The 16,031-nt window shown below is 41.9% G+C and overlaps 1 protein-coding gene across 2 annotated transcripts in view; it reads right to left on the bottom strand.

The window, feature by feature from the left end:
* Positions 1-2,205: 2,205 nt before the first annotated feature.
* The window catches only part of SLC12A7 (solute carrier family 12 member 7), a 115,482-nt gene continuing 101,656 nt past the window's right edge, over positions 2,206-16,031 (bottom strand). For both annotated transcript variants that reach the window (XM_083358537.1, XM_083358538.1), the window contains 2 exons: positions 5,025-5,158; positions 2,206-3,077 (listed from right to left, as the gene is read on the bottom strand). In XM_083358537.1, coding sequence (XP_083214663.1) covers positions 2,986-3,077; positions 5,025-5,158 — 226 coding nt within the window. In that variant the 3' untranslated portion in view covers positions 2,206-2,985. The remainder of the gene's footprint in view (positions 3,078-5,024; positions 5,159-16,031) is intronic.

Below are 16,031 nucleotides of genomic sequence, written 5' to 3'. Positions count from 1 at the left end.
GAAGTATAAATAGAGATGCCAAGTAAAACAATAAGGTGTAAAAATGTGGAAAAGGTGAATAAAATGAATCCTCTGTAACTATAAGAACGGGAATATGAATGTTTTCTTTCACACCTAAAGTCTACCTCAATGTTACATGTCGAGAATGAGACGTAAAAGTAAACCCTTCATTTACTGTATATGTACATGTTTCTAGACCATCCATCTCCCTCAAGGGAGATTTTACAATTTTTAGTGAGACCATAACATTCTCACGGAATGAAGAATATGAGGAAAATCAACATCCTAGAGACAGTTGGAGTTTCAAATTCCAATGTAATATGGGAGCCATCATCTAAGACCAGAATAGTATCTTTGATAATGTAGATCATGCCTTATCCTGGCAACTAAGAGTTAATGCCTCAAAACTGGTTATTCCTAAAACTGGTTATATCTAAATTATTCCTGGGTATGCTAGCACAGTTGAAACAGAAATAGTGTTTTCTGCTAGTTATACATAGAATTCACCTTTTAATTGCAGAAAATACTTTGAAGATAAAATATTCATTATACAGCTACAGCTCAGTCTGAATTCTTGAAATTTTTGCTTCAGCACCATTGATATATACAGGTGCAAGGATATACTTCCCAAGAAGGGTGTCAAGAGTTACAACCTATTTGAAAAATCTCTCTCCCACTGTATCCCAAAGGAAAAAGCTCAGGAAATGAAAACGATAATGGCTCACCTGTTGGAGTGCTTAAATACATTTGATTCCACCATCAGCCACCCATATCTACCATATTTATAATAAGCTACTTCTTCTGTCAGCTAATTGCCAGAGGAAAAAAAAGGTAACATAATTTCTGAGTATTTTTTAAAAAAAAATTTGGGCAACACAGCATACTATTGAGAAGTTGCTAAGTAAATGCCATCAGCTTTGCAGGCCAAGTGTTATATCCTTAGGAATTATTCCTAAAAGCTCCTCAAAAGAAGATCATCTGGTTGACCAAGCAAAACGTCTCTGCAAAGGTATGATTAATTTTCCCTTTCAGCATGATACTTTCACTAATATTACAGCTTATCTAGAACTGTCAGGTAGTGATAGAAGTCACTTGCACAGACAAGACTCCATGTAGCAAGTGACATAAAAACAGGTAAGATTCAACCATTGCCAGAACAATAACAACAAGCTACAATGAGGAACAAGTGGGATCAAATGTATATTACCCAGCAGCTCAGGGTTTCCTTCGATTTCTTTCAAATAAACATCATATTATTTTTCAATAGGGAAAAACCCTACCATATTATTAACGATAATGAAGATCTAGATGGCAAACATCCAGAGGGAAAAAAAGAGTATATTTTAATGAGTCCAATCACAATCAAATATCTTCAATTGGAAAACTGAATTGGAGTGTATTTCCTTTTTAATGGGAATACTGGAGTGTGGAAAAGTTTCTTTCTCTACCTGGAGATCATGGCAATTAAATCTGGGGTTTTCTTCTCACAAAGCGTACGCTCTGCTATTAGCATATGCTTTTGACCATTTTTCTATTACTTCAGGCAAGCAATTATTCTAGATAACTTTGAAATTCTTTTGTCTCTCCAAAGTAATTTGCCAAACTCTATGATTCTGAAATGATGTACTGTACTTCAAAGCAGCCTATTAAGGTCATTTGAAAGAACAATTTTCTAAATGTTTGTGGAGTTATATGGAACAGTGTGTAACTATAACCATGAAATACATTATGGGCAATCAATAACTAATTAGACTATCCCTGATGACTGGCCAGCAACTATCAATTCTAAGTCACAAAAATAAACTAGGGAAACAGTGAACAAATTATAGTGAATGAAGCTATTGTTAAGTTTCTCATTAGTTCTGTCATAAAAACACATGAACCATTACGTTGGTGGAAATGCTAATGTAACTTACAGATATTTCCATTTAATAATTCACTAAAGTGCAGTAGATATATGAAAGTTATCCCCATTTAATATTTTTAAAAATGGTAATCATACTGCAGTGGAGTCTTGACATAGAAATATTCAACAAACCAAAGTTCACTACAATAGCGAATACGTTAATACCAAGTGAAGGTTAGGAATCATATGCGTCCCAGTCCTTGGAAAGACAGAAACAAAGATAGTGGGAAAATGTAGTAGTAGAGTCATCCAAAGGAAGTTGATATATGTAATGGTTGATGTAATTACTGCAACTAAACCTGGTTGTTGGAGCTTCACATGTGATTTTATTTTACTAGATTTTTACTGTCTTTTCCTAAAACATGAGATTATTCAACAAGTGAATATGTACTATAGAATGCAATCTTGATTTGCTCCACCTGTTATTGGCAAATGAACTTTCCACATCAGCTACTCAATGAAACATCTTAAGGGAAAATAAATAAAATAAATAAAACTCAAGAGGTTCCACTTTCAAATAGTTAAATAGTTGTGGTGACTAAATTAAATTATTTTTATTAAACTATTTTTTCATAAAAATACAGTGCTAGGCATTTCACAAATTGATAAGTAAATACGAGCACAGAACTAAGGAGAAATGATATGGGGGAAAATGGTTTTAACTTAGCAAGGTCAGTAGTGAAATGACAATTGTAGACATTTATAAAACAATTCCTGGAGGTCCCACCCCACTTTTTTTTGTTTATTTCTTCTAACCCATCGTTATTTTAAAAAAAATACTAAAATGTGTTCCTCTATCCAAAAAAGAAAAAAAAGAAAAAAAAGGTTTTCTGCGTATAGATTTTATGAGCAAACTCAGTGCCCCATCTTCATGTGAAGGACAAAAAGAAGTCTCCAGTTTTCGACATTAACAATATAAAAATATATACATCCCCATTTCTTCAGGAAAGACAAACTTTAAACATCTACGTAATAAACAGGAGAGAGAATACTTTCAACTGTAAATGTTGTATTCTGCACACTAGAAACGTGAGTCTAACCCAAAATTGTTTACTCCAACATTTGCTAATGTAAAATTATTAGGAGTAAATGGTGATCACTTCACGTCCACCTCCTCGCACCAAAAGCACTCTGTTCAAGCCTTCTGTCAAAACTTCCAAAAACTCCATGTCTGGGTGTTAATCAGTCAAGGTTGTAAGAAATGCATGTAATCTATATGGCACTCATATTATTACTCTATGCTATTCTTTCCCATAAGATGCATAATGTGCACACCCAGAAGAACTGTTAAGCAAGAGTCAGACAGTACTTTCAAATCTACATCTAGCCATGAAACTGAGATTCATACAAAGAGAGCAGATTACTTACTTTTGCTGGTTGAACGTGGAGATGAATTTAAAAGCACCTTGTGCAATTCAAAAGGTCCAGGGCAAACATAATATTACTCAACTCCTCATGCTTAACGGGTTACAATCCGCTCCAACCCTCATTCCTCCTATTAGCTGCCTGCCTATCTATTCAATTACTATAGCTGCCCATCTCAGTCAATGACTCTGGGCAGTCAACAATTCAATTCATATTCTCTCTCTCTCTCCCCCCCCCCACCCCAATTTAGTATTGAAACCCGATATATACGTGATGATGCTAATCAAGATTTGTTTTTAATCTCTTTGAAAACAAATGCATTGGTTTACTAATCATGGAATATTACATGATTACATTAGTGCAGCTCTGTTACACTATACTTAAGGCAAGAGGGAAATATATACTCCTGGTAATTGATAGAGTAAAAAAAAATCCCAATATTTTAGTCATAATTATCAAAGTGCCATTTAAGATATTCACACAGTGAAAAACAAGACAGCACTTGCTACTGATGCTGTATATTATTTTCTTTTCTATATTCGCATAAACAAATGTGAGAAGAAATTCATATCCCCTTTATACTTCACAAATGAAAGTATATCTGTATAGGTAGTCCTTGACTTACAACCATTTAGTGACTGTTCTAAGCTACAGCGGCACTGAAAAATGTGACTTATGACCATTTTTCGGTTACAACCTTGGCAGCATCCCCATGTTCACGCGATGAAAATTCAGATGCTTAGCAACTGGTTCATATTTATGACCGCTGCTGTGTCCCAATGTCATATCATCCCCTTTTGTGACCTGACAAGCAAAGTCAATGGGGAAGCCAAATTCACTTAACCGGATTGACAACTTATCAACTGCAGTGATTCACTTAACAGCTGTGGCAAGGTTGCAAAATAGGGCAAAATTCAGTTAACAAATGTTTCACTCAACAGCAGAAATTTTGGTCTCAATTGTGGTCGTAAATCAAAGACTACTGGTATTCTAAGGTATGTTAAACATTTGATAAACAAGAAAATGGCTTAGGCCCAGGATACTTGCAGGACCATCTGCTGCTGGGAACGAATTCCCATCGCCCAGTATGCTCACACAGAGAAGGCCTCCTCAGGGTACCGTCGGCCAGACAATGTCGGCTTGCGACCCCCAGGGGAAGAGCCTTCTCTGTGGGAGCACCAGCCCTATGGAACCAGCTCCCCCATGAGCTTCGGATGGCCCAAGATCTCCAGTCCTTTCGCCGCGGCCTCAAAACACTCCCTTTTCCACCTGGCTGACCTGGACTGACAGGGATTTTAATTATGTTTACAATTTTAACTCTATTCTTTAATTTAGTTTAATTTAATTCAATTTTTAATTTTAATTTACTGTACAGAGACCTTTAAGTTTTGTTGTTGTTAGCCGCCCTGAGTCCCTCGGAAGATAGGGCGGGATATAAGTCCCATTAATAAATAAATAAATAAATAAATAAATAAATAAATAAATAAATAAATAAAGGTTCAGAAGATTATAAATGACTGTAATAAGTTGCCATTAAACACATTCTTTTCCCTGCTTATATGTTCACCTATTTCTTATTTCTTGTAATGCCACTTTCATACCTTTTATTTGATTATATAATGTCACAGTAAGTTTCCAGAAGAATAGTTATATTAATCTGTTATAGCAAAGACTTTTCATTTTTGTTTTGTAAATTGATGAAGCCCAAAATTTTAGACTTTGCCTAAAGTTATTTTTTCTCTCTAAAGGATACAGTTTTCATCTCCATGTCTGCTCTTGGGTGGTCCAGGCATGTTCAATAATACCAGCTGGGCATTTTGTGACTTGTTTAGCACAACTCCATTGAGCTTGACAGCAGTATGCATCCTTCGCACATTTGACTCATTCCTATGATATAATAACAATTAGAAATACCATTTCATTGATAATGAAAGAAAAAGTCATTATGGCAGCCAATAATGTAACAGAACAACAGAGTTGGGACCTTGGAGGTCTTCTAGTCCAACCCCCTGCTCAGGCAGGAAACCCTATACCATTTCAGACAACTGGTTGTCCAATCTCTCCGTAAAAACCTTTGCTAAACGTTTGCTAATCAATGGTACATCTCACAAAGTGAAAACCAGTGCCATAGCGTGGGTTGTCAGCACCCGGGGCAAGGCAAGTAATTTGCGCCCCCTAACCACACCGCACGCCTGGCAACCCCCCTCCACAGTGGGCGGCGACCCGGCGGCTCGGATCGGATTCGCACAGCCAGCACTGCAGTGAGAGAGAGTGAGCCAGGCAGGGGCAGAGAGCTGTGAGTGTGAGCGCGCCCCCCCAGATGTTGCGCCCGGTGCGGCCGGCCCCCCCTGCCCCCCCCACGCTACGCCACTGGTGAAAACCAGCATTTGACATAGAGCAAGAATAGGTAGGTGGATCAAGACAAATTCCTTGAAGCAAATTAATTTGGTTTTCTACAGTGTATAAAATTTTATCAGGGAATGATAGAACTCTGGGTTTAGTTTCATTTGTCCACAAAAGACGTTTCCATCTCGTTCACATTATGCTGCTTTCTGAGAAAGCAAAGCACCACAACCAATTAGGACCATGCAGAGTTCAAAAATAAATTTGGAAGAAATGCTTTGAACGCCATTCAAGTACAACATGTTTTGGCTGTTGACTGAAATGGTGTAGCTGTGCTAAGGATCCCATTAACTTTGATTAGCAGAGCTTGAAACACTTTTATCACAGTTCAACCAAGACACTTCAAATTCAAAACAATCAGGTTCAGGTCAAACTGTTTTTGAATTTGCTACAACATAAACCTACAGTTCTTTGATTTAGAGCAGGAATCCTCAAACTTGGCCACTTTAAGACTTGTGGACTTCAATCTCAGAATTCCCCAGCCAGCCATGCTGGCTGGGGAATTCTGGGAGTTGAAAGCCCACAAGTCTTAAAGTGGCCAAGTTTGAGGACCCCCGATTTAGAGGAATCCTAGAGTAGCACCCATTCAGCATTTTTTAAAAGTAATATAAGGTTAATCCAATAAACAATTTCCTTTTGTAGCTGGAAGCTATTCTTAGCTAGGACACCACAGCAGTATCAGACGAACAAAATCTTTTTTTTTTACTGAAGTGCTACTGAAAAAGTATTAGTTGTTGCAAATCTTTTTGGCTTTTTGGCTGACGCTTGCAAGTTAAGTTTGTAGTGTCTTGAAAAGACAGAACTTGAGGAGTGTGTTACTGCTTTGAACACACTGGTGAAAAAGGCTTTCAGGATGGCCATACTGCTCGTGTAGTGGATCATGAGAGGATAACAAAAGACTGGACCTTGAAGCTGGGAACGATGCAGATTCACAACCACAATAAAGCCAACAGAAGCATACTGCAACAGAAAGAGGAAACTTGACTTGTGCCAAGTTTTGGTTAGCGTTATCAATACTTCTGAGGGGAAGCAAACCGGGAGCAGGCAGAAGGACAGTCGGCATATATATCTTGAATCTTATGAGAAACAGAATGGTCGTGGGCATGAGCATGGTCAGAAATGAGGCTGGAAACAACATGCAGAGATCCTCCCTAGCTGAGAAGGCTACCAGCTCTGCAGTCTGGCTCGCTACCAGGGACAACACTTTCCAAATAAAAAAAAACCTTGTGTTCGTTGGAACAGTGAGATGTAACACAAAGCTTTTAGGTCCTGCGTTGGGTGTGGTTGAGCATTGTCCTCAAGGTGGATAGTTCCGTGCAGAAATTTCTTGATGTGCAAGTGTGCACAGATGGGTGCTCCCGGGAAGAGAGTGGATTGAGACCTAGCTTGCATATGGACTAGACTGCAGGATCTTGTTGAACGCTGCTTGCAAAAAAGCCAGGGCCAGAGGAATGAACGCCATCACGACTATCTCTTCCTCTTATACTGCGTAAGTAATATGGATGTATTAAATTGCTGAATATGTGTCCTACCAATGGCAGAAGACATGCTAAACAATTTAACACATCGTGATTACCTATGCCAGGGGTTTTTCAAACCTGTCCCTTTTATGACTTGTGGACTTCAACTCCCAGAATTCCTCAGCCAGGTATGCTGGCTGAGGAATTCTGGGAGTTGGAAGTCCACAAGTCATAAAAGGGACAAGTTTGAAGACCCCTGACTTATGCAGTATAGGAGGCAGAAAAGGTCTGGAGGCTGCGAGGATCTGGATGACAAACACCAATCTGAAGCTCAATCCTTAGATGGAGTGGATGTAGGTTTGGAAGCCAACCATGACCGGTGATATTTATTTCTGGATGGGGTTACTTTCTCCTGGACTAAAACTATTTGTAATTTGATGGTACTGCCTAGCTCACAACTCCTGCTTGAGAAACATATGGCAGCTTTGGCTAGGCCTTAACACAACTCCATCTCATGCACTAATTATGGCCATTCCTGGATCAAGAAATATTCACAGAACACACGTCTTGATCACCTCTTGTCTGGACTATTCTACATGGGGCTGCCCTTGAACACTACTTGGCAACTACGATGGATCCAGAATGCAGCAGCTTGAGTAATTGGACCCAATGGGTTTCCTGAAGCAGTACTCACAGAATAACACTGCTAATGTGAGAGATGCAACACTTGCCAGGTGGCTAATTGTTACCTTTACAATATATATATAAAACTCATGACTGGGTAATCTTCAGGACTGTTTCTTGCATTGGTTTCTGCCCCTCCAGTAAACTCTAGCACAGAAGTTATCTTTAGAGTCATCCTTAACTGTCTGCCAACAGTAAAGACCAGCTAGGGATGGCTTTCTAGGCTGCCCACTCTTTGAATAGTGCTCCACTCAATTCAGATCAGCCCAGACATGTCTAACTTGTGATGTCACATGACGTATCGGAACTTTTTTCCCATTGTTGGCAATGGGATAGGTGCAGTTTCATCGTGACACGTCTGGCCTGCAGTTTGACACCCCTGGGTCAGCACCTACCCTGCTGGCATTCAGAAAATCTGCAGGAGTGCCTGTTCTCAAAAATCTCTGTTGGTTTTTGGATGGGTTGTTATTTACTTTCAATTTTATTTTGTATTATTGCAAACTGCGCAATCTCTAGAAAAGGCTCTAACGTTGGGAAAAGTGGGAAGAAAGAGGATGATTAGCAGCAAGGCGAATGGACCCAGTTACAGTGAAGATGGGACTCCCATTAGAAGGTTAAGCACAGATCGTTGTAGAGAAAATCTACATGGCTGTTAAAAGTTGAAAATGACTTGTTGGCACATAAAAGTGCTAAAAAAATGATTGGCATGTAGATTGCAGAAATAAACACAATTAAAATTATAGAGCTAAAAGGGTTCTACCATCTGCTCGGTGCAAGATGCCGTGTGTGTACTGCTTCAGGGAACCCACTGGGTCCCATTCGCAAACATCTTCCTTCTCTGATACTGGTGACAGAAGAATCAAAAGATCAGTGCCTGGGGCACATACTTAGATCTTGGGAAGACACCTCCACTCAGCCCTAATTTGTGAATGTCAGTGCTTGCTTTTCTTAGAGGTAATTTCCTGCTTTGAAGAAAACAATTAATTCAGCTTAGGAATGAGACGACTTCCATCTCAGGCACCTTTGAAGACAATGCTGATGGAAGGTCTTCTGGGGGCAAATTAAGACAGCACTTCTGTGAACCGTCTCCCCCAAATGGTGACTCTCCCAAACCCAATGAGATCAAAGAGCACTGGAATCAGAAGGAAAATGCTCAAGAATCACATGAAGTAAATGTTCTGATGGACAGCAACTCTATCCATGGTGAAAGGAAACCTGCTATCCCACTGCACTGCTATTTCACTTTCTCTGATCCACCTGTCCTTGGTTCCCCCAACAGGATTCAGACAACCCAAACATCCCAGGGAAATTAAAGAAAACTCTGCTGCTCCAAAGGTCTTGGGGTGGTTGGGAGGGCAGGCATTTTTAAGGCTACTGAAGGTGTTCCTCCAAAGCCTGAGAATGGCAGCTTCAACTATTTGAAAAAATTCAAAGGAGAGAAAAAGGAAATATACTGCCCCCCCAATGTCTTGTTTATTAGAGTGGGTAGAACTGAGAAACTGACTAGTGGCTGTCAAAGTGTTTGGCCCTGCCAGATGGAGTAAATCAGAGCAGCAATCAGCTATGGATACTTTCAAGGCAACAACCTCTGCTGAAAACACCTGGAATTCATTATAACTGAAACCCGGCATGGTAGCCATTTCATGCTCTTAAAAAGCTACACACGATCACTCTTTAGAGATCTTACATACAGGATACATCAATCAAAGTGGACGTAAAGCCTGCAGAGATTCCCCCTCCTAAAATCAGAACGTGACATGCTCTGGAAGTTAGAAGACTGTTCCTGCTTGCTAAACTGCTCCAAATAAAAACATTTGCAGAGGAAAAGGCAAATCTATATGCATTTTTACACTGCACAATGCTCATAGGTCTCCTCTACACTTAAAGGGTCACCTCAAACTCCAATCTAATTCACCTAGCAGAGAAGAGTCTGGTACACTTTTTTCTGCCTAGCTAATGTGATTACAAGGCAAAAGCTTTTGTGAGGTGCAGCTCAATTCACCAGATGCACAGAGTGGCTAGACTGAGACAGAAATGAAATTGGGATGAACTGGGGTGGGGGGGTGGGAATGAATTCCAAAATTCTTTTACAAAGAAAGCAGAGTTGTCACCATATTTATGAAGTCGTCCAGTTTTTCTCTACTAATGTACCTAAGGAAGGTGAACTGTTGTGCTGAGAATAAAATAATAGAACAGTTTGTGCACTGTTTTTGCCTTATGGGTGTACCCAACAAAGCAGGGAGACTGTTTTGAGCTCAGTTCAAAGCAGCTCTACTCATGACATTCTGTCAGTGGGATGAACTTGAAAAGCCTCAAGTACATGAAGCTCCAAAAGAACAAGGACTCAAAACATCTTATTTTTTAGGTTTTTTTTAACCCTGCCTTTATTGCTTTTCAAGTAACTCAAGATGGCAAACATACCTAATACTTTCCTCCTATTTCCTCAAAACAATAACCCTGTGAGGTAGGTTGGGCTGAGAGAGTATGACTGGCTCAAAATCACCCAGCTGGCTTTCATGCCTAAGGTGGGACTAGAACTCACGGTCTCCGAGTTTCTAGCCCAGCACCTTAACCACTGCACCAAACAGGCTCTTTGACTGATGCACACATTTTGCAGCACAGGAACACAGAGCCCAGGGATTCACTTTCAAGCAAGCCTACGAAAACAGGAAATGCATCCCTATCAAACCTACAGTTTTCTTAGGTAGATCAGGGTTTTTCTTTTTTGCACAATATCATCAACATCCTGACTGACACTAGAACCATTTGAAATATGCCACTCATGACTTAGACCAGGGGTAGGCAACCTTGGCTCTTTTATGACTCGTGGACTTCAACTCCCAGAATTCCTGAGCCAGCATGGCTCAGCCTGGAAACCTCCCTCAGCATGGCTGGCTCAGGAATTCTGGGAGTTGAAGTCCACGAGTCATAAAAGAGCCAAGGTTGCCTACCCCTGACTTAGACGACTAAGCAAATACGACACTTAAAAATAATCTCATTTTGTTTTGAGCAACCAACCTGGAACATTTTTATCCTAAGCGTATGATAAACCTCTTCAGAACACTTAGTATGGCTTTTACGAACTTAGTATTTTGGTGTCATAATCTTTTGAGTATACTTAGCCTGCCTGAATTCTGATCAATTCTGACCACTAAAACTGCTATATCTTTCACAAATGTCCTGCCATGAACCATAATAATATTTTAAAGCAGACATGTCAAACACAAGGCCCGCGGGCCACAAACGGCCCGCCACATGATTGAATCCGGCCCGCACAACTCTCCCAGAAATTACAAAGGTCCGGCCCCCACCACCTTGGCGCCGGCCCGGCTGAGCACTTGCTCAGTAGGAGGCAAGTGCACTGGGCTGGTGGAACCCAGCACTATTTGCATCTTATTAGTCTCCTGCGGCTCCAAAAAAAAAAGTGGAGGAGGAGGAGGTAGGAGGGAGTGAGGTGGGACGCGGGGGGGGGGAGGACGAACAACACCCAGCCGGTGAGGGGGAGAGATGCCCAGGCCAGCCCCAACCTCCGCAAGTGAAAGCAAGGGAGATTGCAATTGGCTCCTGCAATCTCCCTGCGGCCCGGCTTTCTCTTGCAGAAGGCAGGCTGAAGTGGAGCAAGGAATGCGAATCGGCCGATCTCGCGCTCCTAGGATCTCCTCTGCTCGGGTTCAGCTTCACTTGCTACAAGAGAAAGCAGGCTGAAACAAAGCAAGGGAGATTCCCTCGCTCCGTTTCAGCCTGCTTTGTCTTTTAGCAAAAGAAACTGAAACCGAGAAGAGGAGATCGCTGAAGCGCGAGATCGGGCGATTCGCATTCCTTGCTCCGTTTCAGTCTGCCTTCTGCAAGAGAAAGCCGGGCCGCAGGGCTGCCTCCGTAGGTACTGCTCTAACGCGGAGAGGGAAGGACAGAGAGGGAGGGAAGGAAGGAAGAAGGAAGGAAGGAAAGAAGGAAAGGACAATGGGAGAGGGAGGGAAGGAGAGAAAAATAGAGAGAGAGGGAGAGAGAGAGAAGGAGAAAGAAAGAGGGAGGGAAACAGAGGAAGAGGGAGAAATAGAGGGAAAGAGAAAAATAGAGAGGGAAAGAAAGAGGGAGAGAGAGAAGGAGAAAGGGAGGGAAATAGAGGGAGAGAGAAAGAGGGAGAGAAAGAAAGGGAGAGAGACAAGGAGAAAGAAAGAGGGAGGGAAACAGAGGAAGAGGGAGAAATAAAGGGAAAGAGAAAAATAGAGAGGGAGAGAAAGAGGGAGAGAGAGAAGCAGAAAGAAAGGGAGGGAAATAGAGGGAGAGAGGGAAAGAGGGAGAGGGAAAGAGGGAGAGAAAGAAAGGGAGAGAGAAAAGGAGAAAGAAAGGGAGGGAAATAGAGGAAGAGGGAGAAATAGAGGGAAAGAGAGGGAGAGAGAGAGGGAGAGAGAGAAGGAGAAAGGGAGGGAAATAGAGGGAGAGAGAAAGAGGGAGAGAAAGAAAGAGAGAGAGACAAGGAGAAAGAAAGAGGGAGGGAAATAGAGGAAGAGGGAGAAATAGAGGGAAAGAGGGAGAGAAGGAGAAAGGGAGGGAAATAGAGGGAGAGAGAAAGAGGGAGAGAAAGAAAGGGAGAGAGAGACAAGGAGAAAGAAAGAGGGAGGGAAATAGAGGAAGAGGGAGAAATAGAGGGAAAGAGAAAAATAGAGAGGGAGAAGGAGAAAAAGGGAGGGAAACAGGGAGAGAGAGAAAGAGGGAGAAATAGAGGGAAAGAGAAAAATAGGGAAAGGAAAGGGAGAGAGAGAAAGAAGGAGAGGAGAAAGAAAGAGGGAGGGGGAGAGAGGGAGAGAAAGAGAAGGAGAGAGAGAAATTAAATTAGTAACATGATTGTTAGGTGAATCTGGTTTCCCCACTAACTTTGCTTCTCAGAAGGTTGCAAAAGGCGATCACATGACCCTGGAACAATATGACCATCATAAATATGAATCGATTGCCAAGCATCCGAATGTAAATCACATGACCCTGGGGATGCTGCAACGGTCATAAGTGTGAAAAATGGTCATAAATCACTTTTTCAGTGTCATAACTTTGAACGGTCACTAAGTGAATCATTGTAAGTCGAGGACTACCTGTACTTTATCTTTTTTTTTCCTTTTTTAGGGGGGGTTAAGTTTTTGACACGTTGCTGGGTGACACTGCCTTGTCCTAAAAGTGGTACAATGGATGAAAAGGTTGAAAAGCCCTGTTTTAGTATACTGGTACTATTTGGTTCAGAATATTTTTTTTCTTGTTTTCCTGCTCTAAAAACTGGGTGCGTCTTATGGTCAGGTGCGTCTTATGGTCTGAAAAATACGGTAGCTCGCACGCAAAACAAGCACGGCAGAGGAGCCCTTGTGTGAAAGAAGCCTGGCAGAGGAGCCGGAGCGGCTCCACTGCTGGGGGCACGTCTTGGCTGGGGCCTTCCAGGATCCAAGCCGGGCGCCTCTGCTCGCCACTCCGGCTCCTCTGCCGGGCTTGTTTCGCATGCGAGCTACTTTGCCGGGCGCTGCTGAGGGCGAGCAGAGGCGCCCAGCCCAGATCCTGCAAGGCCCGGCCAAGAGGCGCCCCCAGCAGTGGAGCCGCTCCAGCTCCTCTGCCGGGCTTCTTTCACGCATGGGCTCCTGTGCTGGGTGCTTGAAGTGCAAGGATTACATCCAGGCAAGAATGTTCAGCTCACAGAAAATGAGATTCTGGGCATATGCCTGAAGTCACGAGAGATCTTCCTGAGCCAGCCCATTTTGTTGGAACTAGAAGCCCCACTCAAGATTTGTGGTAAACAGCGGTATAACATAAAATTATGGAAGACCTTCACTGATTGCTTCAACTGCCTACCTATCACTGCCAAGGGCAGAATCCTTTAATTCCAGGCTGTGTTACGGGTAATTTTGCAGGTGCTGGGTTTCTGCTGCACAGGGTAAAGCTGTAAAATGGAAACTGAAGTGGGATCCCCTGCTGCCGGTGTGGTTTTGAAAAGCTGGCATGGGTACAGAAGTGTGATTATGTGTTGAATTGCTGTTCAAGTGTGTGTACTTCAGGGGCACTCCTAGCCTGGGGAAAGTAAGTCTCTGGTCCTTTTTAGGAAGGTTTCCTGAATTTGAAGCCCTCTACCACACCAAAAAGGACATAGAAATACAGGTAGTTCTCATTTACCGACCACAATTGGGACCAGCCACTTGGTTGTTAAGCAATGCAGTCACTCAGTGAAACTGCAACTGACTTAGGTTCTTACTTCAGCTGCCATTTGCCACACAAACCTGAAAAAGTTCTAAATGCAAGGATTGGCTGCAAAGTTACTTTGTCACCACTGTTGTAACTGTACTGTTGCTAAACGAGGACTACCTATCTTACGGCTATGCAATGCTCATCGGGGTGCCTGCAAATGAGCCAATATCCGGCCCCACCCCACTAGGCTTTTTCGGGGGACTCGAGGACGAAGGGGGAAGTTGGCCCTCTGGGAACCAGGTTGAGTGGCACTCTGCCTGCTTCAAGTGCACCTACCTACAAGGGTAACCCTGGTGTGATTGCTTGATTTGCTGGTATAGTAGAGCTGAGCGCTAAAAACTGTTTTTGCCACCCTGCCTGCCCCTCAGGGGCACTGCTGCCAACTTTCTTTCATTGAGTAAGCTGCGCTGAGTGAGCAGCATTGAGCTGGCCACGCCCACCCGGCCACGCCCACCTGGCCACGCCCTCCCGGCCCCCCGAGGGCAACCGTAATGCTGATGTGGCCCTCAATGAAATTGAGTTTGACACCCCTGTTTTAAAGCAACATTTTTAACCTGGAGACAACTTACCTGTTATCAATGGTAACTCAGCCTTTAGTTGGGTTAAAAGTAGGAATTGGTAGACATTATTCAACTCTAATCTTATTGTTCTATTGCTACAAATCATTTCTCCCAATGCAAATTTGCAGTATCTTGAGTTCTAACACAGAAGTCTATTTCCACAGTAAATTTCTGCAAGATCTCAATCAAACTTGGGAACTGGGTGGAGAAGAATAGACACTGACTTAACCACAGCAAAACCAAGTGCTTGTGCTTTTGGAGTCAGGATTTAGGCATTTTCCACTTTTGGTTCTGGGTTGAATTGTCTTACCTCAGTTGAAGCCATTGTGATTTGGAGATCTTCCTTCAGTTCCTACATGAGGAGCAGCTGGTAGCCATAACCAGGAAGGATTTCACACAACTCCAACTTATGCACCAAGAGCACTTGCTTCAAGACTGGGAGGCCCATGTTCATTAATGGCTTAGTCACCTCCAGATTGATTTCCTGCATTGTGCCTTACCTTGGGCTGCCCCTGACAATAATATGTAAGCTGCAACTCACCAGTGACATATGTATTTCTATATGCCTATCACTCTCAATGACCTGCACTGGCTCCCAGCAAGCATCCCATGTAAAGCAAAGTGCTGGCTATATCACTTATAGAGTGCTACATGGCCCACGATCAGGTTATTTGCAAGACCCCTGAGTCCTGTTTCTTCTACCTGTGCCATCAAATTGCTCAGGATAGGCATACAATTATTGTGTTTTATTACTGTTGTATCAATTTTTTTACACTGTTTTTAATGTACTCCATTGAGAGTCAGAAATTGTGAGTGGGCAGCCTTATAAGCCTTTATACAACCATAAATAAAATCAATTCACTTATATTTCTCAATTTCTTTGGCTCGGTTAACATTTTCAGTTTTAGTTCCAATTAAAATATCTGCAACAGTTAAATGGTGGCCTTTTTGGGGAAATCACTGAATTCGAGTACCCCAACTGAATGAGAAGCATGAAATGGACTGAGTGTGTTTTTTATGAAGTCAGGATAAATCTAACTAGCAAAACTATAAACAATTTCAAAAGGAGTTTTCCAATTAATGGAATTAAGATAGAGAAATTTAAAAAATGATATATATTATTTTCATTCAAAATCTTGCTCTAGTCATTTAGAGAGATTCTGTTTACATCTGCTAGAACTTCCAGTTATGTAACAGTTCATGCTTCAAATGCAATCCTTCCTCTCTTTTAAAGAATTAGGGGCCAAAACCGTAGGACCAAATAATAAACCTTTTTATAGCAACAGATGCAAAGCAACAAAATGGCTATATGGAACAATCATGGGTTTCCATACATTTGGCTGAATATACACACACTAAAAAAGTGAGGGGCCCCCCGCACACACATTAACTGGATATTATGGTGTAAGTCAACCAGATCCATGGGTGCAAAAC

The sequence above is a fragment of the Vipera ursinii genome, assembly GCF_947247035.1.
Source record: "Vipera ursinii genome assembly, chromosome: 3".
Taxonomy (NCBI): domain Eukaryota; kingdom Metazoa; phylum Chordata; class Lepidosauria; order Squamata; family Viperidae; genus Vipera; species Vipera ursinii.
Note: the sequence above shows the minus strand (reverse complement) of the source record. Positions and strands in the feature narration are given on the sequence as shown.